The 23570-nt window shown below is 52.4% G+C and overlaps 1 protein-coding gene across 9 annotated transcripts in view; it reads right to left on the bottom strand.

Moving 5' to 3' along the window:
- The window catches only part of ADARB1 (adenosine deaminase RNA specific B1), a 117183-nt gene that overhangs the window by 70795 nt on the left and 22818 nt on the right, over positions 1–23570 (bottom strand). For 4 of the 9 annotated variants that reach the window (XM_032631115.1, XM_032631112.1, XM_032631113.1 and 1 more), the window contains exon 2: positions 2814–3222. The exons of 2 other annotated variants lie outside the window; for them this stretch is intronic. In XM_032631115.1, the coding sequence (XP_032487006.1) occupies positions 2814–2873 (60 nt within the window). In that variant the 5' untranslated portion in view covers positions 2874–3222. Of the gene's footprint in view, positions 1–46; positions 227–2813; positions 3223–23570 lie in introns of those variants that run through there. 3 more of the 9 variants (XM_032631119.1, XM_032631116.1, XM_032631118.1) reach the window with 2 other exon arrangements.

The raw sequence follows: 23570 nt of genomic DNA, 5'->3' as shown, positions 1-23570 counted from the left end.
AGAGGCCCGCGTACCGCAAAAAATAAAAAAAGGACGACTCTCTTACACCGGCACTCTTCTGCAGGAACCACACAGCTCACAACACAGATGCTTGAGACAACAACCAGGCACGGAAAACAGTCCACGCCTGCAGTGCCCACGGTGTCCAGGAGCATCGTCGATCATGACGGAGCCCAGCACAGCCAACCCGGGAACCACGCGGGCGAGGGGCAGCGACCGCCCGCAGTCAGGCTGGTCTGCCACATCCACGCGCGGCCCCTCGGTAGCCGCGGGTCCTCTGCGTCCGCAGGCCGCGCAGCGCTGTAGAACCGACGGCTGATCGAAGTCCGAGCGGTTCACACCCACGTTGTTCCAGGGCCAACTGCAGCTGCCGTACGACGAGCCAGATGAAGCCCGTGGCAGCGGCAACCAGCCGACCGCCCGCAGTAGCCAAGAGGGCTGTGGTGGCAAGACCGTGAGGAGAGGCAGGAGAGGCAGCTAGAGGTTTCCTATTTCCTGCAGAAGACAAGAAAGACCCTGTGGGGAAAGGCGGGGAGCTTGCAGAGCCAGGCTCTCAGGGGAAGAGGCCAGTTGGTGAAGCAGGGCTGAGTCAGAATGCTGCCCCGTCTCGTTTCCCTGGATGCACCATAGGAAACGGGCAGGGCACAGGACACCCTTAAATCCCCAAACGGGGTGGAGGTGGGGTGGGACACACAGAGGAGCCCCGCCAGCTGGTGGCTCCGTGGCCTCCGGCCCCGACACGTTCAGGCACCACCGCCTTCTGGAGCCTCCTCCTGGTGACTGCGCCTGGCTCGGGACACCCTCCTCTGACAGCGGCGTGAGCCCAAATTAGTTGGGCTGGAGGGCTTCCTACAGCAGGTTCCAGCCACCTCTCTGCTGACAAGAGGAGTTCAGATGCCACAGCAGTGGCGATAAGACAGGGGTCACGTGACATTTAGCGCGCCTAGTACTAACTGCAAGTCCAGAACTAGTTGCATTAAGATAAACGCCTCACTCAGCACTTGACGGATTGCTGTGCCCCGATAATCCCACTGGTTAAACGAAGCGGTTGCGTTTCCTTTTAAAGCGCTATTTATCGGTATAATTTAATGAGACTGGAAATTAGGGCTTAACTCTGCCACGAAACAATGCTCTCATCTTCTACCTTGGAGGTGTGTACACCTGTTACAGGAGCGCGCAGATTCTCCGATGTTCAGAGACACCGATTATTCAAGATACGAGGCTTGTGTGCTCAAGGCAAGTGAACAGGGGGACGAGACAAGCAGCGGCCTCTCCGCGTCCCTGACGGCGGCCACCGCGTTACGCGCTTAACTAGTCCTATGAACAGGTACCCGCCAAAGAAGGATGGCGAGCGGACGGGCACCGGGAAGAGAGGCTGCAGGTGGCGCCCGAGACACAGAGCCAGGGCAGGGAGGGCACCGATGCCCCTCCGCTGACACAGAAAGCAGGAGGAGTCCATCAAGATGCTTTTGGTGAGAGGGAGAGGGGAGGCCTCTCAGGAGAAGTTGGCATGAGAAAGAGGAATCCAGGCTGTGTTTTCAGAAAGATCACGCTGACAGCTCTGTGGGCAAAGGCCAGAGGGTGAGGCTGGGACAGTTAGGGGACAGAGGGATTACAGAGACGGAAAACGTCAGAGGTATCTCAGAGGTGCCGTGGACAGGCCTTGGGAATGAGGCCTGCAGGGGGAGGAATGAAACGAAGCCGGAGTGTCTCCAAGGATGCTGGTTCCTTCAAAGGGGCAGAGAGGCTTTTCAATAACCAATGTGAGAAAATCAAAAGAAAACAGGAAATTTTAGAAGATGGGTGTTTTTCAATGGTTCTGAACTATGAAAACCTCTGAAGTACATTAACTGTGGTCGTTGATATTTCAGCTTCAACAAGGACAAAACCTTTCCTGGCTGAGATTCCATAAGAATAAAGTCAATCCTAGTATGTGAACGACTGTGAAGAGAAGTGAAAGCTTCACGTGGTAAAACTGCAATGAACACTTAAATACAAGAACGTTCAAATAATCAGTACAAATCCCAAGGAAGGGGAACCGCCATTAGACAATATCACGCAGTCAGGGCTTGATAAACGGGGCAGGGACGGGGGCACTGGCCCTCAGTTCCTCTGATACTTCTATGAAGAAAGAAATGCCCAAGGAAATGGTAGTCTAGTCCAGGGGTCTTGGTTTGATTTAATCCTTTTTTTAAAATTCATTTATTGATTTTTTGGCTGTGTTGGGTCTTCGTTGCGGTGCGCGGGCTTCTCACTACGGTGGCTTCTCTTGCCACGGAGCACGGGCTCTAGGCGTGCGGGCTTCAGCAGCTGTGGCTCGCAGGCTCAGTAGTTGTGGCACAGGGGCTTAGGTGCTCCGCGGCATGTGGGATCTTCCCGGACCAGGGCTCGAACCCGCGTTGCCTGCATTGGCAGGCGGATTCTTAACCACGGCGCCACCAGGGAAGCCCCTGATTTCATCTTTTTTGTACGATTTAAACTCCATTTGGAATTCCCTGGCAGGCCAGTGATTAGGACTTGGTGCGTTCACTGCCAGGGCCCGGGTTCAAACCCCGGTTAGGGAACTAAGATCCTGTAAGCCGTGCAGCGCAGCCTAAATACATAAAGTCCATTTGGGAAGTGCTCTACGCGGCACGTTTAGTTCCGTGACATCCGAGGACCACACTTGTCACTGCTCCCGCACAGGGCCCACTTTGGTCTGAGTCAACGCGACTGGGTCCAGGTCGAGAACACTGGATCCACCTCGCCCTGAAGGCTCAACCAAACAGGTTTCTCACATGACCTTGGTACCTCCCAACCGTGCCTCAACTTACCAACCTTTTATTTCCCCTGCATTTTGGGCTTAAGAGACCAACCAAAATGGACTCTGTCATTTGTTCTACTTAGTGAATTAAATACGTTCCAGGTTCTGAGCAAATACGAATAATGTACTTTCCCTCATAAGCAAGATTCCTTTGGAATGAAGTACTGCAACAACGTGGCTGGGTCTCTGAGTCATCACACCGAGTGAAACAAGCCAGACCAAAAAGGGACGTGTTGCCTGACCCATCCACGTCAATTTCCAGAAGGTGCAAAGGATCCACTGTGGCAGGAAGTGGGCAAGTGGGGTCGTGTTCGTGACCTTCACAGGGCGGTGCTCCCACGGGGTCTCGAGACTCATCCAGTTGTATACGTCACAGGGTACAGGGTCTGGGCACGTGTCAACCGCACCTCAAAAAAAATCTGTTTTTAAAAGAGACGAATTTGGGAGATCAGCTGGGTGCTTTGTGACCACCTAGAGGGGTGGGATGGGGAGGGTGGGAGGGAGGGAGACGCACAAGGGAGGAGATATGGGGATATATGTCCACGTATAGCTGATTCACTTTGTTATACAGCAGAAACTAACACACCATTGTAAAGCAATTATACTCCAATAAAGATGTTAAAATAAATAAATAAAATTAAAAAGACTACTTTGTTCTGAATTTTAAAACCCCTCTTCCTATTTTTTGAAGTGAATTGGTAACATTACTGGAAATATTTTTATGACCTGAAGGAAATGTTATTTTTTCCAACTTTCAACAATCAAATACTTCATGGGAAATTAACGCGTGTTGCAAACATTAAAACAATTCATTAAGTAGGCGGGAGACTTCTCCCTATCTCCCTATATTTTATTGTTTTATGATGGTTTTTAGAGAAATCCAATGTTCCCACCAGTAGGAATGAGCCCTGCATCTCCACAGGAAGAAAGCAGGGATGGAGTGGGGGAGAGAGAGACAGAGACAAACAAAGAGAGAGGGAGAAACACAGAGAGACACACAGAGAGAGGGACAGAGAGTCACAGAGAGAAGGGGAGAGAGGAACAGAGACAGAGGCGGGAACAGAGCGGGCGAGCAGGGCGCTGTCACTGCAGCGCCCAGAGCACAGCCTCCCCCTGCCTCTCCCGCACTCAGGCCCAGGACGATGCTGACACACCACGAAGGCAGCACCGGCCGCACCCAGCACAGAAAAGGGGCGACTCAGTCCCGGGCTCAGCGGGGACGGCCTGAGTCTCCAGGACGGCAGGTGCAGCAGGTGCGGAGGGACAGGCGCTCGGGGCCTCCCTGTCCTCAGCTCCTGTTCCCTTCAGGACAAACCAGCAAGGCCAGTGGGTGAGCGAAAGAGGAGTCTTTGCAGGGGAGCCCAGAGGCATGCGGCCTAGACTCCCCCATCCCAGCCGACAAAGCACAAGACCAAGAGAAACGTGAGGAGGACCCAGGGCAGCAGGCGAGGGGGGCCTGGCCCAGAGGATGCCCGCCCGCCCTAGGGCCACAGCCACTGCCCACAGATGCCGGGAAGCCCACCACGACGGCCCCGCCCACCTCCCCCAGAAACCTGGACTGGATCATGAAGAGAACAGCCGGAGAAAACGAAAAGCCCTCCAGACTGAAATGCACGAGCCAAGTACACAAAGGAGAGTGAAAGGAAGAATTAAATGCAAAGGAACACTCAGGAGGCTTCCTGTAACCGAAAGAACAAGGACCCGAGACCCGCACAGGCCAGAGCAGGTGAGGAGAGATGTTAGGGGCAGCGGCCCCGGGCGGGGGAGCGCTGAGACCGACCATACACTTCAAGGTCTAAAAGTACCAAAAACGTGGAGACTTCCCTAGGGACGTGTGTCCCTGGGTGACAACAGCGCCAGCTTCTACCGTCACATCCTGCGTTACATAAACTTGGGACATCCACCAGCCACACTTCGATCAGATCCATGTCAAACTAACACGTTCTCATTAGCTCTTAACTAAAATCCAACCAAATGTGATATCTCTGTATTTCTTAAGTAATGTTATAACTTTAAAAGTATTCGGGGGCTTCCCTGGTGGCGCAGTGGTTGAGAGTCTGCCTGCCAATGCAGGGGACATGGGTTCGAGCCCTGGTCTGGGAAGATCCCACATGCCGCAGAGCAACTGGGCCTGTGAGCCACAATTACTGAGCCTGCGCGTCTGGAGCCTATGCTCCGCAACAAGAGGCCGCGATAGTGAGAGGCCTGCGCACCGCGATGAAGAGTGGCCCCCGCTTGCCACAACTAAAGAAAGCCCTCGCACAGAAACAAAGATCCAACACAGCCATAAATAAATAAATAAATAAAATTAAAAACAAAAAAAAAAATGTTAGAAAGGAAAATCCAGTAAAAAAAAAAAAAAAAAAGTATTCGGTAAGGTTATTTATCAAATACTGACAATTAATATATTCTATAATCCACTGCAAGGAGATGAGCTGTCTAAATAGGAAAAAACCTTTAATCATTTTAGATAGAAAGTTCTCAAATCTGTCTCCTTGCTCTTACATAAGACGAACTAAATATAAGTTTTTAACCAGAAAATGCCCTTTGGTTAGGGAACAGAGAAGAGAAAAGGGCAGGTCCTTAGAAGGAAGGAACCTCCCTTGGTGGGGAGACCAGCCTCCCTGGGTAAATAAATGAAAGTAACTATTATAAACTTAGACCCCAGAGACCAGGAGGCCGGGGCCCGGGGGGGATGGTAAGACCCCCGCCAGTGGGAGGGGAGGGGGCAGATCCCCTTCCACGGTGAGAAAAGCCAAGACATCTCGAACGGCACCTCGGGCCTCTGCCAGCAGCGCCACACGAGGGTCCATCTCAGAAGGGGGGGGGGGAGGTCGCGGAGAGAGAGTAGCGGGAAAGAAGCTAGGTGGGAACAGGCGGCTGTGAACCTCACAGGCCCTCAGAGGAGGGAAAGGGGGCCATGCTTCCTGACTCTCCTCACAGCCGCTGTGACCTTGGCTGGAAACCCATCAAGGACGTTGCAGGAATTAAAAACTACTGCCAACTTCTCTTACAAACAGAGACACAAAAACCGTAACCAAAGTACGAGCAAATTCAAACCCACGCACGTCTGGAAAAGAGCACGTCACAACCAAGTGCGACGTGTCCACACCAAGAAGCGGTGGCTGGCCGAAGTCTGAAAATAAATCAGTACTCCACGTCGCCAGTGACATTTCTACTCAAGAGCGAATTCACTCGGACTCCTCAGTAACCCCAACTGGCATCTCCCTCAATGTCCACTGGTGTGATGAAGCCGGTACTCTGCTCAAAAACCACACCCCACTGTGGAAGAGAACTGAAAACAAGGAGAGAAGAAATACAGAAGCTGAGAGGATGAAAAACAGCATTTCTGCCAATCATGAAAATAAAGACCAAGCACATAAAAGCCCCCGCCCCCCGCTTCCTTCCCTGTGGAGGAGGAAGGGCGACAGGGCTCGGTGTCCGTCAGGAAGTAGCAAGAAGGGCCACAGGGTGAGGCAGGGGGGACAGCCAGCCGGCCACGTAGCCTCTGTCCCCTGTTCTCCGCACGTGGGACGGCCTCCCGGTGGGCGCCGGGCGGAGGGAGAGGGCTGCTCCCCACTGTTCCTAGAGCAGGGGTGCGGAGGGTTCCCCAAGTCCGTGGAAAGAGTGAAATTAGACACAAAACGGTGTGTCTGTGTGTCCAGGCGCATCTTCCCAGTGAAAACGGACAGGGCTTCAGTCAGATGCCCAAAGAGCCCCCGGCCTGCATCCTGTTTCAGGCGAGGATCTAACCACCGGCTGTGACTGACCCCAAACCCAGTCCTCTCTTTGGCACTCAACCAACAAAACATGAGGGCCTCTCCTTTTCCAGTACTAGTTGATGGTAACCTATGAAGTGTTATTAAGGAGCACGCAAATCTGCAATTCCTAACCCACAGCTGGGGTGTCCCCGAGTTTGCAGACAGAAGTGTGGTCCCTACACCCAGCACAGGCGCCCGCAGAGGGCCACGCGCCCCACGTTCAGGAAGAACGCTTCATTTTCCGTAACAGCTTTAATTTACCATGGATTTCAATGGCTGCTATTGTTATTTTTATCGTTATAACTTTAGCTTTGTTTTATCATTTCTCATTAGTTTAATACGGGTTGTTTGTACACACAGGGATGAAAATTTTGTCAGCTTTCTGGAACGGTAATTTTCCAAAAACTAAACTTACCAGTATCATGAATCATCTCCAACTTTACCGCAAAACACACGCACAGAACCCCTCCGAATCGTAGGGGTGCAATGAGGTAGAGATGTCTCATTTATTGGCAACGTGCTGACTCCCAGTATATGAAATTTAACTAATTCGCAACACACTATCAAGGTAAGTGTAACAAAATTACCAGCTATTTTTAAGTTTATGGGGCACTCTTACATAATACAAACTGACAAGTAAAAGTACAAAACGTTTCTTAAAAGATTTACATGTGCTGCTGACAGATTTACTGGAACTGGCTCATTTAATTTCTCCCCAATCCTCTGGTAATGTTGAGCAATTTCTCCAGGGGAAAGAAACCCCCGCCCCCCGTTCAAGATGTTCAGAGGTACAGAACCTTGCCACTAACAGTGATCTAAAGACTTCTAATCGTAAATAGTGGCAAAGTCCACATCTTCCTTCCTTTCTTCCCAAGGCCCTGTTGAAAGGTCAGAAGAGGTACTTCCTGGCCATGAAGGAGTCGTAACAGTGCTGAAAAATTACAAAGGGGGCTTGCAGCCCCGGAAGCTGGGATGGGCGGTCATGGCAGAAAGCAGGCGGACCCAGGCTGACTCGCGGAGTGGAAGGAGCCGTGTGCAAGACAGCGGGGCGCGGCTTCCCAAGAGCCAGGAGCCAAGGGCAGGGCTATGACTCCCGGGCCACAGCTTGAGAATACTCCGCAAAGACAGTCTGAGGTTTCCAAGGCGGGGGGTGGTGGGGGGTGTCCAAGTATGGTCACTTGGACCTGGAAGAGAAGCGGGTCAGGGCGAAGAGTAATTCTAAGTCAAATAATCAGCACTGGAGGCCACGGGCAGGGAGACAAGGAGAGAGCAGGAGAGATCTACCTGCAAAAGAACGAGGATCGAGCTGCCATCTCACTTCTCACCGGCAACACCAGACTCTGGAAAACACCAGAGCATACTTTCTGAGCTCCAGGGGAAAACTGTATGAACCGAGAATTCTAGACCCAGCCAAATTACCAATCAAGTATGCGAACAAATAAACCACATGTTTGAACACTGCACGCGGGAACCCAAGAAGTCTCTCAGCCGTGCATTCCATAAAGAAGTGGATTAAGCTGGGGCGAAGTGAGAGTAGCATCGACATGCATACACTACCAAACGTAAAACAGTCGGCTGGTGGGAAGCAGCAGCACAGCACAGCGAGATGGGCTCGGTGCTTTGCGATGACCCAGAGGGGTGGGATAGGGAGGGTTGGGAGGGAGGCTCAAGAGGGAGGGGATAGGGGGACGTGTGTATGTGTATGGCTTTCTTGTGCAACAGAAACTAACACGGTATTGTGAAGCAATTATACTCCGATAGAGATCTATTTAAAAGAAAAAAAGAAGTGGATTAAGGAGGTGCTCCAACAAAACCAAAACGGAATTTAAGAAACAAACATCACGGGATGTGAGAAACCAGAGCAGCTGAAGCAGCCAGGGGCAGCGCCGAAGCCCGAAAAGAAGTCAGGGGCTACGTCTGCACATCCTCTTTCCTGGGCAGGAGCTCTGGGACGCAGAATTACGTTTCCTGCCTTCTCCACTCAAGCTGTTTGGCTCTGCAGTAAAATATATTTGTCTCATCATAGTACTGTACACTTTGCTTTCCTTACGTTAACATTTCTGGACTAAAGCTGTGGAAAAAGCCCAGAAAGCCTAATGATAGATGACAAACAGACTACAAATGTTTTAAGTTTTGCCAGTATAAATCTAAAAATATAACCCACAAAAGCCAGGAACTAGAGAGGCACTGCTTGCTGGTTCCCCACGTGAACAAGAAGTGAGGCAAAGTGACAGGGGCAAAGACAAGAAGGACGTGAAAGCAGAGGGAGAAGACGCACACCATCACCTGTTCACCTCTGGGGAGAGCAGAGAGGAAGAGGGAACGTGTAACTGCATTCTCGCTCAAAGGCGGGGCCGCATGTAAGAAGATTAATATTTAGTTAAGAATACCTTTAAACACCTGTTAAAGCACCAGAGTTCTTTTATAAATTGAGTACACTTTTATACCACGTGCAGATATCACTTCAGGTTTTTTTTCAAAACAGTTAAACCGAAAGGACACCTTTCTCCATCAGTGCGTACTGAACAACTGCAGTGCATCTGTAGGACAGAATGATAAGCTCTCCTTGTAACAAGTGAAGCAGTTACGAGCACTATATTAGTTACATGAAACTGAGTGCTTTTAAAACTACTTTTTACCGTGAAAGCAAAAAGATAAAATGTGTCAGTCCTAAGAAAAGGAAGGTGCCTCTGTACCAACACGTCCATGGTGTAATGACGAAGGTATATGACAGAATGGTGCAGAGACTAAACCAGGATTTCACAGAGAACCTCCACATACGCAACACACGTATATGGTAAGTATGTACACAGATCTCAGAAATCCCACGTATGCAACAGAAGTCCCGTGCACGTGACGGAAATGCCACATACATAAAAAAAAAAATCCCCCACGTCTACGATGGAAGAGTCACACACGGCACAGAAGTCGGTGCTGACGAGCGCTGTTTAGTTGCCTCCTTCCACATTTCTCCTGCGTGTCCCCGCCACACACACTTTCACACACCCGACACGCCGGGCCGGAGGGTAAGCAGTTGTTGCGGGAAGACACCACGGCGCTTGGAGACGACCTCCCTGGAAACTCAAAAGGGCAGCGGGCAGACCGTCCTGGGAGAAGTACGTGGCCAGGAGCAGCGCTGCACCGAGGCCGCGTCCTCTCTGCTGTGCCCCCGTCCTTAGAGGAAGAAATCGCGGAAGCGTGATGCTGTCCGTTCCACAAGGGATCACAAGAGCAGGGACAGAAACCACCTTCAGTAAAGTCCTTACTAAATGCTGTGATACACTGAAAACGAAAGTATAAACCATTTCTCCGGTCGTTGCTGTTAATTTGCACCGTATCTTGCTCCAGTGATCTAAGAGGCCCGCAGAGATACGTAGAGGAGCAACAGCCTACGAACTGTGTTTAGGGAAAAAATAAAACACATACAAAAGCGGCGCAAAGGACACAGACAAATGTTAGTAGCTACAGCTGGTGTTAGGCGATGGGATTAATGCGCTCCTTCTTCCTAGTTTTGCATCTCTGCAAAGTACACAGAGTCCACAATGAGCATATTTTGTTTTTGAATAAAATATAAAATCCTACGTAAAAGAAACTCAGAAATGCAAGCAGTGTTCTTCAAAGACAGCAGTTGAGGCAAAGGGACAGTGGCTGCCTGAGGGCACAGACGCCGGTCCCGCCAGCCCCCGCCCTCGGACAGGGCCAAGTCTCAGTCTGACCCTGCTTATACGACAAAACTGGCTCAAACAAGCAGCTGTTCCTGTGCTGAACTGGGAGAAGCCTCGTCCTGGGGACACCCTCACCAGCACCTCTCCCCTCAGTGTCCACCCTCACGCAAAAGGGCTGACTCTCCACAGTAAAAATGCAGAGCACGGGTCCTCGCGTAAGGAGGTGACAATGGAGAAGTCATTTAGTTGACAGATGCGTGTCTCCTCAGCTTTTGGCTTTGCAGAAAACGACAAAATAAATTCCCTTAATGGATAAGTCTGCGTCCCTAATACTTAGGTCAGGGGATGCCCTTGCCCTGGAGTTCAGGTGAGGCACTAGACACCCCGGACAAGGCCACGGCTCTGGGCTCAGCCCCAAGACATATGTGTTACACAACAGCACTGCAGACCAACACTGGAGTTTCAGAGCGAATGAATCGTCCTCACCTACCAGACAAAGCTGATGACTTCTGCAGGAATCCTCGGGTTTAACTGACACAAATAAAAAACGATGTCTCAACCCTTAAACGCGTGAAGCTGAAAACCCCAGGCTTCGGGAGAAGGGGTATCGTGCTGCAGTCAAAGGCACGCGGGCACAGCAAGCCAGCACCCTCGTAACAACGGGACTCAGGAGACGCACACGTGGGAACACCCACCGCCCGACCGTGAGGTCCAGCGACGGCACCGTTGCTGCTCAGTTTTCACACTTGAGAACGGGCCCAGCTGTCACTCACGCTGTGACCAGCCAGAGGACGAGAGCGGACCACCCCCCCCTGAGCACCAGCACATGAGATCGAATATCCAAAAACATGGATTTGTGCATTTCTGGGATGAAGAAGTAGAACTCAGTTCAAAGTGTTGCTTGTCACCAGATGGCCGGTCACTTTACTTATCTCCTGCGCCTGCAGAGCTGCGTAAGCGACCCGGGAGCTGGAAGAAGCAAACCTCCCAAAGATCCTGCTTTGCTGTGGCTGGACCCTCTCCCCAGCGAGCCAGCACAGGGCCTCCGTGCGGATCGGTGTGACCCGCGGGCCAGGTTAGAAACAGAGCTGGCATCGTGCCTGCCGGAAAATCTAGCTCCCCAGCCCTAGAGGCTCCAGGCTTTCCCTCCTGGATGCCCACCTCCCGGGGCTGCACAGGGAGTGAATACAGCAGTCCAGGCAGAGGACTCCTCAGGGTTCACGCACTGCGGACGGAGTGGGGGACGAGGATGCCCAGGTGAGGACAGAAACTACCTGTTAATCAACCCCGATATGCTCGTAATCTACAAAAATTAAGTGACGTTGAATAGTTTTAATATTTGATTCAGTACAATCTAACCCAGAAAGAACGTTCAGCTCAAGTACTACCTCCTCCGTGAAAACCTGGCAACTGCGGAGCCCTCCCACCGCCCAGAGGCCCCTCTGCCCCACGAGGGTGGAAGGCCTCCCCGCTCCAAGCCCCTGAGACGCATCCTGGGGTGATCTGTGGTCTCATGGGAAAGCATGCCGCATGGATCTCCAACACCTGCCGTACCTGGTGAACCCTGCCTGCCTCCTGTTCGGTCCGTGTTTTATCTGTGTGCCATCTAACAGGCCAGAGCCTTTGAGGGCAGGAACCAAGAAAACCTCCAGGTATTCTCAGGCCCAAGCCACTGCCTAGTAAGGATGTGCTCAGTATTTTTTACTGAGTGTGGTAACCTCTGACTGATACACAGGCGATGTCTACTAATCCTGGGATTCATTAAAAGAAAACTTCACGCCACTAACCGTGTTAGATCACGTGGTTATCCTCAATTTATAAAAGAATTCTGGTGCCTTAACAGGTGTTTAAAGATATTTTTAACTAAATATTAATCTTCATACATGTGATATGTATATATGACTAGTCTTAGCAGTAAAGATTAAGCTCACAAAAGTAAAAGTCAATTGTGACTTCCAACTCGAAATCTTTGAGAAAGTTATAAAGTGGCTAAGCTAAACTGACCTTTGCACTTGTCAAGGAAGGGCTGACTGGGATATATAGCTGCGTCAGTGGTAAGGAGTTGTTTCCACAGTGGCTAATATCAAAGAGCTCTCAGTAGTTCAGAGGCACCTCCAGGCAGGACCCTCTGAGGTGTCACCCACGGACCACGTTTCAGACGCTCTGTTAGATAAATTCCACTGTCCCACGCCATTTCCTGGTAGTTTTAAGAGAGTAAGTTCTCCAAGCACTTCCTTTCAGTGCCCATCAGAAGTAAACAAGAGGAGCTGAGGGCAAGGTGAACGATTAACATCCCATAAAATATTTTTAAATTTTATTTGCACATCTTGTCCCTCCAAATAGCCCTGGGAAGCATTCAAGCGAGGCGAGCTGATTTCCCTCCTCACAGATGTAAACTACGCAGAGTCCAAGGGCGTGGGGCACTCAGACACCCTGGCCTCCAGCCCCGGTGACCTTCCCACGGCCCCTCTGGCCCCCACGACTCCAGTTCACCCTTCATCCTCCGGCAACCCCCTCAGCCTCGCTCTGGGATCTGACCCCATCTGCCCGGGACGCCCAGTCCCCATGCCATCTTCCAGGAGTTACCGACCGCAGGTGTCCCCGTGCTGGCAGTCACTGCCCGGTCAGCGCTCTTGACGCAATCCCCCGCCCCCGGCCGGGAGGTGAGGGGGGTCTGCAGACACCTGCCGGCTGCCCCTCGTTCCCACCGCGCCCAGAGACATGGGCCACGAGGGGGCCTTGTCTCACTGCACAACTCCACACGATGACCGGGGAGAGCGGCTCCCCTGCCCGCAGGCGGCCCGGCAGGTCCCGGGCTGCCCAAAGCCTCCGTGTAGCTCCTGGGCACCTGCCTCCCTTACGGTCAAGTGATGACCGGCTCACGCCTTTGAAAAACTTAATAGAACAGGCAACTCCGGAAAAGACACCCGAGAGAGAACTGGAAAATGATGAGCCAATTTCTACAACTTACACAGGAAAAAAAGTGGTTTTTTGTTTTTTAGAGCAAAGGGGAAGGTGTGCCACGAGCGGTGTCGGAGCACTGCCCCTCTCCAGCACCTCCCCGGGCACTTCCGGAGGAGTCCGACCCCGCCACACGCCTAGCGGAGCGGGAAAATGTAACAAGGCGGGAACAGGAGAGAAGCCAGGCCCGGGGAGCGTGGGGACAGGAGAGCCGCCCGGGGCCGCGGGTCAGCACGTCCACCGCCCTCAGAACAGCCACAGCAGTTTTACTCATAATTGCCCCCAGATGCCTGACTATCCATCGTCACTAGAATCATGGTCAAACGGTGGAATGCTGCACGTGGCAATAAACTCCAACAGCACAGGGAGCCTCACATGTAACGCTGAACAGAAGGAAAGAGACACAAAAATGCGTGCTTTGATTGCATTTGTATAAAACAAGCAAGCAAGGAAGCAGACCTACAGCCCGGAGCCGCGGCAGATGCAGCCACAGGGGGCCCGGGGAGGCAGCGGGTGTCAGGGCTCCGTTTCCAGTGCTCAGGGCCTTGGCCTGGGTGGAAGTCTGCTCTGTGATAACAGCCTGAGCTGCGTATCCATGGTCTGTGCACGTTCCCGTGTGTGATGCTTCTCAACAACAGTTCAGACACAAACCATTTTAAAAGTCACTGGCTGATGAGGTGGAAGAGGAAGGAGGGTAAGAGCACAAAGGCTCCTGAAGGGACACGGGCACCCTCATCTCACACGAGAGTGCAGACAGCAGGGGGAAGGACGGAGGTCCCAGCGGGGTGCGACGGGTGTCCTCCAGGACAGAAATGGGGAGAGACGCTGCCTCGCTTCCGTGAAGCAGGACAGGAACCTCTGTTTCCATAACACATACCATGAGATCCAACGTGTTTGTTTATTACCTTTTTTTAACAATGGTCAAAAATGTGTCACCTATGCAAAATAAAATGAATCCTGACGGCAACTGTAAGTAGAAATATCAAAGGTGCAATAAATGCTAGCAACTCCTTGACTGTTAGAATTTCCAAAGGGACGGCTGAGTGCTTAAATGGATTAGGATGACCCCTCAAAGTGCTATAGGTGAGGACTTGAATTAAAATAGATTCTTGCCAGTGACAAGTATTTAGTTCAATTCCTGAACAACAAATCAATAAAAACCAAATAGTAAACAAATCCCGCGCACTCTCGCCTCATCTGGCTCTTCGACAAAATGGTCCTCACGAGCAGCCACCCCACGTCCCTCTGTCTTGGAAACCTGCCGGACTGTGTGGAAAACACAAGCGCTACTCGGGATGCAAGTGTGCTGTTTTCCAATTCACTGAAAAAAGAATTAATAATTACTTCATAAAGTAAACAGATCAACATTTTAAAGTTTGTTTCCTGAACGGAAAATGCACACGTCACCCTGAGGTTAATTCCCCCACTTTCAGAGAGTCTGCTGCTGAAAGTGGCTTCTCATCAAGGAAGAAAATTATGCAGAGAAAAGAATCTCACATTTTCTTCTCAAAATCTGGAAGTGAAAAGGCCAAGTAAAAATAAATACAAAGCAAACTGACTCATTTGAGCTTCTCTTCTCCCTGCACTAGCTAATAGAGCAGAAAGCTAGAGTCTGAAAGAAAAGCGTCTGAGCTTTTTGGAGAAAGGCTGAGGATATAAATACACACTCACATCTGACTCCGGGCTGGGTCGTGAGCCTCGCGTCTCCCCTGCGCAGCTCGAAGGAGAAAGTCCTCACTGTGTGGCTGGCGAGCAGCTCTGGAATGGCCTGCTACAGGCCTCTCAAGGAAACCTCACGAGTAAATTGACTATTTTCGCTGAAACTTGATCGAGTCGGCTTTTCTATCCTTACAGCTGGAAGCACACTAAGAGCTACGGCAAAACACTGGTCTGAACAGCAAACCTGGAAGCAAGCAAAAGGTGCACGACTGGGTTAAAATACTGTGGCCACCTCCCCGCTCTTCAACAGGAGGCCGGAAGACACCAGGGACGGGAGCTTCCGACGGGCGGTGCCACGCAGCCTGTAAAGGACGGCAGGCTGCCCCGCGCTGCAGCGGGGAGGACGAGGGGGACGGAGGGGGCACGTGCACACCTGCCAGGCCCCTCATCCACCCAAATCACTGCTTTCTCCCCTGCAAATGCGTCGTCCGGGGTCCGGGCTGGGCTGTGGCCAACAGGGGAGGGAGGGCTGAGACTGCCCGGTGCCGGGGGGGCCGGAAGGGAGCAAACGTCCAGCAGCTGTCCTCGCGGTGCCACCACGGGGTGGGCCCCGTCGCCGTCTCCCACTGCTGACCCCTGGTATGGTCTCACCGCGTGGGGCAGGGAGGCTGCTGTCCCACTGATGGAAGCTGCCCAGGGCCAAGCTGGACCCCCAGTGAGAAGCAGGCCTCAGCCCCATGGGCGGCTGGCAGGACGGACACCGCCCCCCACGTCCCCCGTACGGAGAGGGGTGCGGCTCCCGGCCTGGAAGGGGCCTTGGCCCGGGACCTTCTCTCCCCACCGCCAGTGCGCACCGGGCACAGGACTGGAAGCAGCGCCAGTGCAGATCAGCATCATCGGACCTGCCAGACTGTCTTCTCTGTGTGAAAAGGCCGTGTGTTCTCAGGTCCACAACTGGAACACAAAATCAGTTTTAAAATCAAAACAATTCGGCCTTTAACCAAAACCCAGGAGCAGAGGAGGCAGTCCACCGTCGGCAGCGGGTGTCTGTGGTGAGATGGCGGCTGGAGGGCCGGGCCTGTGGTTCAGGACGCGAGGCTCCAGCCCAGCCCGAGACGAGGTTCTGACCTGCAGACGGGCCTCTCCTCCTCTCCGTCTGACTTCTTCAGGTCAAGTTCCTGAGACAGACCAATGCTCTCTGCATTGGCCACCTGAGAGGGCAGGCCCCCTAGGGTGACCCGGCTCGTGGACGGCTGGGGGGGCTGCACTGCACAGACAGGGCTCCGCCCTTCCGCCGAATCTGCGCACCCATCGCGGAAGCCTCCCTGCCAAGCAGAGTGTGAAATCCACAACGAACACAGGGCCACCCCAAGGCAAAGGGCAGCAGGGCAGCAGCTCCTAAGCTTCAGGACTCCCGAGTGTGGGGATGGGGGAGGACAACGGCCTGGAGCAACCGACAGCGCCTGTGAGGGGGCCCGGGGCAGGGGGGCCCAGCAGCTGGTGCACACAGCTTCCCAAATGCCCACTCTGTGGTCAGCACCTAACAACAATGACATCTAGGGGCAGAGTTGTCACTTTCATCATAAAATCCATTTCAAAGCCAACCGCGGGTTAGCTCAGAATCAACCACCGTGAACTTCAACGCTCTCTGTGGAGCCGAAGAGGCCCCTTCACCACCACTAAGCACGTACGTTGTGACAGCTTTCAAAAGGGCTTTGGAATTTCTGCTAATCTGATGTGTGAGAAACGGTACCTCAGTGAAGCTGAAGGGCCATTTTTACACGTGCGTGTGTGTGCGTGTGTGTGTGTGTGTGTCTTGTCTGTTCACGCCTTTTGCCTATTTTCCTACAGGACTTTGGCCTTTCACTTCCCACAACTTTAAGACATTAATGGCATGCCGTGTCGATTTTTCTCACAAATGACCTTTTGTCGTCTGACCTTTTGTCTGACCTTTTGTCTGACCTTTTGTCGTCTGACCTTGCCGACGGCGTCGTTGTTGTTTTGGTTTTGGCCAGGCATAGGCTCTTAATCGCTCTAGTATTTTAATGTCATCGGTTTCGTCATCGTTTCTTTCGTGGACCCTGAACTCTGAGCTATACTTTTAACAGCCTTTCCCACACTTAGGTTATACTGACGAATGTCTCTAACCCTCGAATGGTTTCCTCTTCACGTTCAGCTCTCGGATCCACTGGTACCCGGTCTAAGGCATAAATCTAATGCTGTCTTTTACAAAATGGTGTCCAACTGTCCCCAAATCACTTTTTCAAAAGTTCATCCCGACCCAGCACTCTTAATCACACACTAGATCTCCGTCTGTACCTTGGGCGTCTGGTCCACGGGTCTGTCTGTTCTATTTGTGTCTGTCCTGCGCCATCACCCCATCACCGCACTTAGGCTTTACAGGACACGTTCGTGTCCTTTCCTTAGCCCTTTCTGTTCTGGGTCTTCCAGGTATTCATGCGTGCTTCTTTTTCTGTCAATTTTAGAATCAACGTGTCCAGCCCAAGGGAAAAAAACGACTCCGGAGTTTGTATTTTTATTGGAATCACATTAAATCTGTAAACTTACTTAGCACCGCCACCTCAGTGACACTGCGACGACCAAACCAAGAATAAGGTACGTCCTTCCGTCTGCTCGAGGCTACTTTTGTGACTCTGAGGATCTGCGGAATGTTCTCCGCTCAGGTTTCGAACAGGGCTCATACCGTTAACTCCTAAGCTGTGGTACAGGGGCTGTCTCCTCCCCAGCAACTTCTAAGTGGTGAGCTCTGTGCGTGTGAAAGGCACCCGGGCAGATTCCTTTGTCATGTGACCCGCTCTCCTCACTGATCCTCTGGGCCATTCTCTCCGCGGGGTGGCCTCTGCGCAAACACTGCAGGGGTGAGGACGGAGCTCGCCCCAGCGCTGCAGAAGGTTCTGCGGGACAGTACCGCCCGGGTTTGCTGGGGGAGCTGCAAACAGGGACGGCTTACGTCCTCTAGGCCAAACGCCACGCCTTTGTGTCCTCTTGTTCTTTTCTCAGCCTGGCCGGTAGGAACGCTGCAATCAGTAGTCACACTGCACCCCCGTGTTTCCTGCAGCTTCCGCCTCCCGCCCTCCCAGTGGTCCCCCGCCAGCCCCACTCCTCTGTGGGGAGCACAAGTGGAGGGGGGAGGGCCAACGAGCACCTAAAATTTATTTTCAATAAAACCTTCTTTACTTTTCCGGCTCTTATTTAAACCTTTGCTAAGACTTTTTCATGGAGAAACACAAAACTGCCACGTGGGACAAACTGAATGATATTTGTGGACCCTGAAAAAGAGATTTTTTTTTTAGATTTCTAAATGTTACTTTTATTAGAATTTGAAATAAACAGAAAACACATTTCCGACTCCCATTCCACGACTGCAGTATTCCAGTAATCCTACACCTCGCCAATCCCACACTTAGCTGCGGCATCACTCTCAAGCTCGGGGGACGTGGGATCCCTTCATCCTGCTGCTCCCTGGCTCGGGGCGCCTTCCACTGGGAGGACCCGAGTCCACCGCAGACACAGTAACCCAGTCTGTAAAAGTGAAGTGGGCTGAACTTTTTTTATGTTGCTGGGAAAATTCGTTTTTTATTAATTTGTTGTTCTAATTGCCAAGTCACTCGTTATTAGAAGAATAAGAGAAAAGGGGTCAGCAAACACGCCAAAGGTCCACGGCCTCCCGGGTGCTCTCCAAGGGTTACCATGGAGACCACACCCAGGAAGCTTAATCTAGGCACCGCATGGGTCTGGTCTATGCAAGATCACGCATCAGGATGGCTGCAGAGAAATGATCGTGAAAACACTTAGAATGATGAGTTAACTGACAGACTACATGTGTACTTAATATACTAGTCTAGGTTGCAACATGAAACAGGCCCAAAACCCGCCCTGAACACAGAGCGCTTTGTTAAACCCCAGAAAAGGGCTTTAAACTCAGCAGGTATCATAGGCAAGTGGAGAAAGGGACCTATAAAAAAAACTTCCCAAGGAATTTAATAAGCCTGTTTTTACAGGATACAATTGCAATTAAGACAAAGAAAGGAATTAATACTGCTGTGAAAAAGAAAAAAAAAAAAGCAACCAGCTTTGAAAGCTTGAAACCCTATTGACAACGGTTGAAAATCTAAGAACAACTTTGTCAGCAAGTTGAGAAGTAAAGAATCTTAAAACGTGAAATGGCACGTAGCTTTCTCCTCAGGAAAGAATGGACACCAGACTGTTGACATTCCCCCGCAGCTGTTCTACAGAACAAAAGCACCAGTATCACTAGCAAAACAGACTGAAAAAGCAAAGAAGCTGATTTCAGCCAACATTTCTAGACAGGGCCTACTGTGAAAAGAGAACGCACCCGACAGGTCCAGAAAGCCTGGCCAGGGCAACGGTCTCAGCACTTCCGAGGCAGGTGAATCCCACCGTCGGTCGGTCCCGCATCCTCCCGCAGGCCCCAGGGGGTCTTCATAAAGGTGGCCAGTTACTGAAATACGCCCACTTACACAGGTTCCTGTAAAGCTGGTGTACCAGACAGCACAGGACCAACACAACGTTAGGGTTCTTGATTCTACACAGCGCTCAAAACGCTTCCCTGTTTCCTCGGGGCTAACTCTCAGGGGTTCTCTCGTTTAGAATGTATTCACTTAATTGTCCTCTGAGAGCCTCGAGGTGACCAGCGTGAGAGAGCTGGCCTTCCACCTTAGGTTATCACACTTTAAAGGGCCAAAATGAAACCGAACGTTCCTCGAAAAACGACACAAACGACACAGTCAAAAGTTGAAAATCGAAGGCTCAAAGACACACCTGAGGCAGCAGAAACACCACACAGGAGGCGACCCAGCAAGCTCACAGACATCGCCCGCGCCGGCACCTTCACACTGAGCTGGGAGGCGAGTTTCTTCCACTCCACCCTGCCCGCTGACCCTACACTTAGAATTCGTGTCCTTCATTTGGGAGGATGTTCCCCCTGGGGGAAATGCAGCCTGCGTGCTAAGGTCATCAAACCCGAGACCCCTCGACACCGGCAGTCACCCCAGAAAGCCTCTCGGGGGAGCGTGTGTGGAGGTGAAGCTCCGAGCAGAGCCCCTGGGCCGCTGGCAGGATGCTCGCCAGGGCCGCGTGTGGCATCTGCGCCCCACGGGCTTCCCACCCGGCGAGGCAGAGCCCCCTTGTCCCTCCGACACTCCTGTGCTTCCAGCCCCTCACAGCGTCCCACTTGGCGAAACGGACACCTCGCCTTTGCTGGAGGCCACTGCCGGCAAGCAGGACCGGGTTTCAGCTCCCAGCTCCGGGAACCCTGTCCTCCAACACCTCCCCCTCCTGCCCCAGCCTCCATGCTCCCGTCCTCTCCAAGCCGCAGTCAAGCGGTCCCTGCCCAGACCCCAGCTGGACCTCCACTGCCCCGACCTGTCCTCTCCTTTCTGGGGTCCTGAGGTCACTGGGTGCAGTGGGCACCTGCCCCTTCCACTGGCCCTGGTCCTTCACACCCCGAGCTGCACAGAACGACTCCAACATCCAAGCTGACGGCACATGGACGCCCCTAACTCCTCACAGAAGCCACCAGCCCCACATACCTGTGTCCCATTAAATCCAACATGCACCCCCAGTGTGGCTTCCTCTGGGCAGATTCACAGCAGATGCCCAAGGCCATCCAAGGCCTCCCAGCACAGGAGGGGGGAGGGGGGAGCCAGTGGAAGGGGCTGGCCGCAGTCCTAACTGACTAAAAGTCTCACTTTTGAAAAACGTATAAACCTGTGTGACTTAGTGAAGACACTGCCGGAGGGACGCCTGCAAGGGAAGTCCCTGGAAACCCACAGTCACTAAGACCCTGGCCTCGCCCAGGAGTCCTCGCTGGCAACCTGACCCTTCCCTGCTGAGCGCAGTTTGCACTGGCAAAACCACAAGATACACTGTCCAGGGCAACAAACAAAGGTAATGAATCTACGAGAAAACCAAGCGGACAGTTGCCACGGAAGTCAGGCTGAGGGACTTTCCTGGTGGCCCAGTGGTAAAGAATCCGCCTTCCAACGCAGGGGATGCGGGTTCGAGCCCTGCTCGGGGAACTAAGATCCCACATGCCACAGGGCAACTAAGCTCGCAGGCCTCAACTAGAGAGAAGCCCCCATGCCGCAACAAAGACCCAATGCAGCCAAAAAGAAAAAAAAGTTGGGCTGATACTTAGGGCAGAGGGTGAGGACACAAAAGGAGTTTCTACAGAATTATTAGCTTTTTTTAGAAAACACTTTTTAAAGACTTTATTTTTGAGAACAATTTTAAAGAAAAGCTAAGATGACAACACAGTGATTTCCCACATACCCACGTCTTCCCCTATTATTAACATCTTACATCAGTACGCTGTATTTGTTACATTTAATGAATCAATATTAATAAACTATTATTGATGAAACTAATACGTCGTAGTTTATTCAGACTTCCTCAGTTTTCCTTGGGGTCCTTCTGCTGTCCCAGGACCCAATCCAGGTCCCCACATGACGTGTAGTCATCACGTCCCCTCAGAGCTCCTCTGGGCTGTGACAGTCTCTCAGACCTCTTGTCTTTAATGACCTTGACAGTTTTGAGGACCAGTCAGGCATTTTTCAGGACGTCCCTCAGTGAAGACCACAGAGGGGAAGGGCCCGTCTCATCACGTTCCCTCCGGGGTGCGTGCTGTCACGTGACCTGCACCGTGGACGCTGACCTCGGTCACCTGGCGCAGGTGTGTCTGTCAGGTCTCTCCGCTGTGCAGCTGCTCCCCCCCTTCCCCACTGTCCTCTGGAAGGAGGTCGCCGTGCACACCCCGCACCCAAGGACGGGGGACGCTCCCCTCCCCTCCCCGAGGACGGAGCGTCTGCAGAACCAGGTGGATTCTCCCGCAGAGCAGATTCCCTCTTCCCCCGTTTCCTTATCAATCACTCATCTACGTCCGTTTGGACCCGTGGGTATTTATCTTACGCTTCGGGCCATGATCCAATACGACTTTGTCCTGTTGCTGAACCGGCTCCAGCTCTGGCCCCTGGGAGCTCCTTCGGTTGGCTCTGCTGTTCCCCCTGCTACACCCATCCACGGGGGCTGGTATTTTTTTGCACTTCCCTACTTCCTGGCACTATCAGGGGCTCCAGGATCGTGTTGGGCATTTCCTACACAGTCTTAGGAAGGAACCCTCACTATTTTTTATATGCTCGTTTATGGAGATGCAGTTACACATTAAAAAATACACTTGTGGGGCTTCCCTGGTGGCGCAGTGGTTGAGAGTCCGCCTGCCGATGCAGGGGACACAGGTTCGTGCCCCGGTCCGGGAGGATCCCACATGCCGCGGAGCGGCTGGGCCCGTGAGCCATGGCCGTCGAGCCTGCACGTCCGGAGCCTGTGCTCCGCAACGGGAGAGGCCACAACAGTGAGAGGCCCGCGTACCGCAAAAAAAAAAAAAAAAAAAAAACACTTGCGGCAGACAGCTAGCTGAGCCTACCTTGAATCCATCTTCCTCCTTCTGGTAACAGCACCCCAACTCTGTTCTGGGGGAATGGCTTTCTCCCACTGGACACTGACTGGGTGGTCCTGTGGCAAGGGCTGCCTGCAGGGAGCGAGATGGGGGAGGAAGCCTAAACTTTTCATTTTAAACTGCCTGCATAATTATTTCCAAGGATGTGTATTATTTCCACAATTTTTAAAAATGTAAAAAAATTAAAACCCTTGTGTTGTGAACAAGTAGAGACCAAATCTAAGTAAGAAGAAGAATACTGACAATTCTGATTTAAACTAAAAATAAACATAAAGCATGCTTGCTCTGGAGTGGACCGAGTCTGGCACTGTGTCTGCTCGGTTTCTCTCACACAACTTTAAGTTGCTCTTTTCCCATTTAACCATCGGCAGAGACTCTGCTCTGCTAACTTGACGAGCATCCAAATATCCAAATGTCTCTGTGGAGCGCACGGTATTCGCGGAAGGTTTCACAACACGCTGTGCTTGGGAAGAGAAGGTTTACAGCTGGAAAGATGGTGGGGCTCACCGGAACTCCCCAGAGCGAAAGGATCCCTGATTTACTTGAGAAATGAGTTACCCCTTAAACTCCAGGGCAGGAAGTAAATGTTATACATTAGCAAAACCAAAGCATTAGCCAAAGAATGTTTTAGTTATATCACAGGCATACTTAAGAAAAAGTATAATCTCAAGGTTTCTAAAACTAAAACTCTGTATACTTTAGGAGGTAAGGTTTTCCGGTATCCCCTAAAAATATCTGAACCGGGGTTTCTGAGGACCCGGGCAGGGGTGGTGCAGGTGGGAGGGGGCCTGGCGCGGGCGGCTTGCTAAGCCCCTGACCCAGGGCCGGGCGCGCGGGGCACAGTGCGGCGCGCGCACAGCGGCTCCGGAGTGCAAGGGCGAGGGTGCGCGGCCGCCGCGGGGCAGGCCGTTAACAGCAGCCAGCGCGAGTTCGCCAGGTGAAGCAGCCTAGACCTCGACCGACAGGACCCCCAAAAAGTCTCAGCCGAGCAGACTCACCCAGCGCCGGCCGCGACCGCCCCACCGGACCAGACCGGGGACGCGCCAAAGAGCACGGCCATGGCAGCGCCACCCGCGCCGGTGCTGCTACTGCTGGTGGCCCTTCTCCTGCCCGCGCACACCTGCACGGAGCCCACGGACAGTGTAACCACCCCGACCCCGGAGGGCAACACCTCGGAGAGCCGGGCCCTGCCCGGCATCAAGCTCAAAGCCCGCGGCCCGAGC

This window comes from Phocoena sinus, chromosome 4, assembly GCF_008692025.1.
Source record: "Phocoena sinus isolate mPhoSin1 chromosome 4, mPhoSin1.pri, whole genome shotgun sequence".
In the NCBI taxonomy this organism is placed as follows: Eukaryota; Metazoa; Chordata; class Mammalia; order Artiodactyla; family Phocoenidae; genus Phocoena; species Phocoena sinus.
The sequence above is the reverse complement of the archived record's forward strand: the minus strand, read 5'-3'. Positions and strand labels throughout refer to the sequence as shown.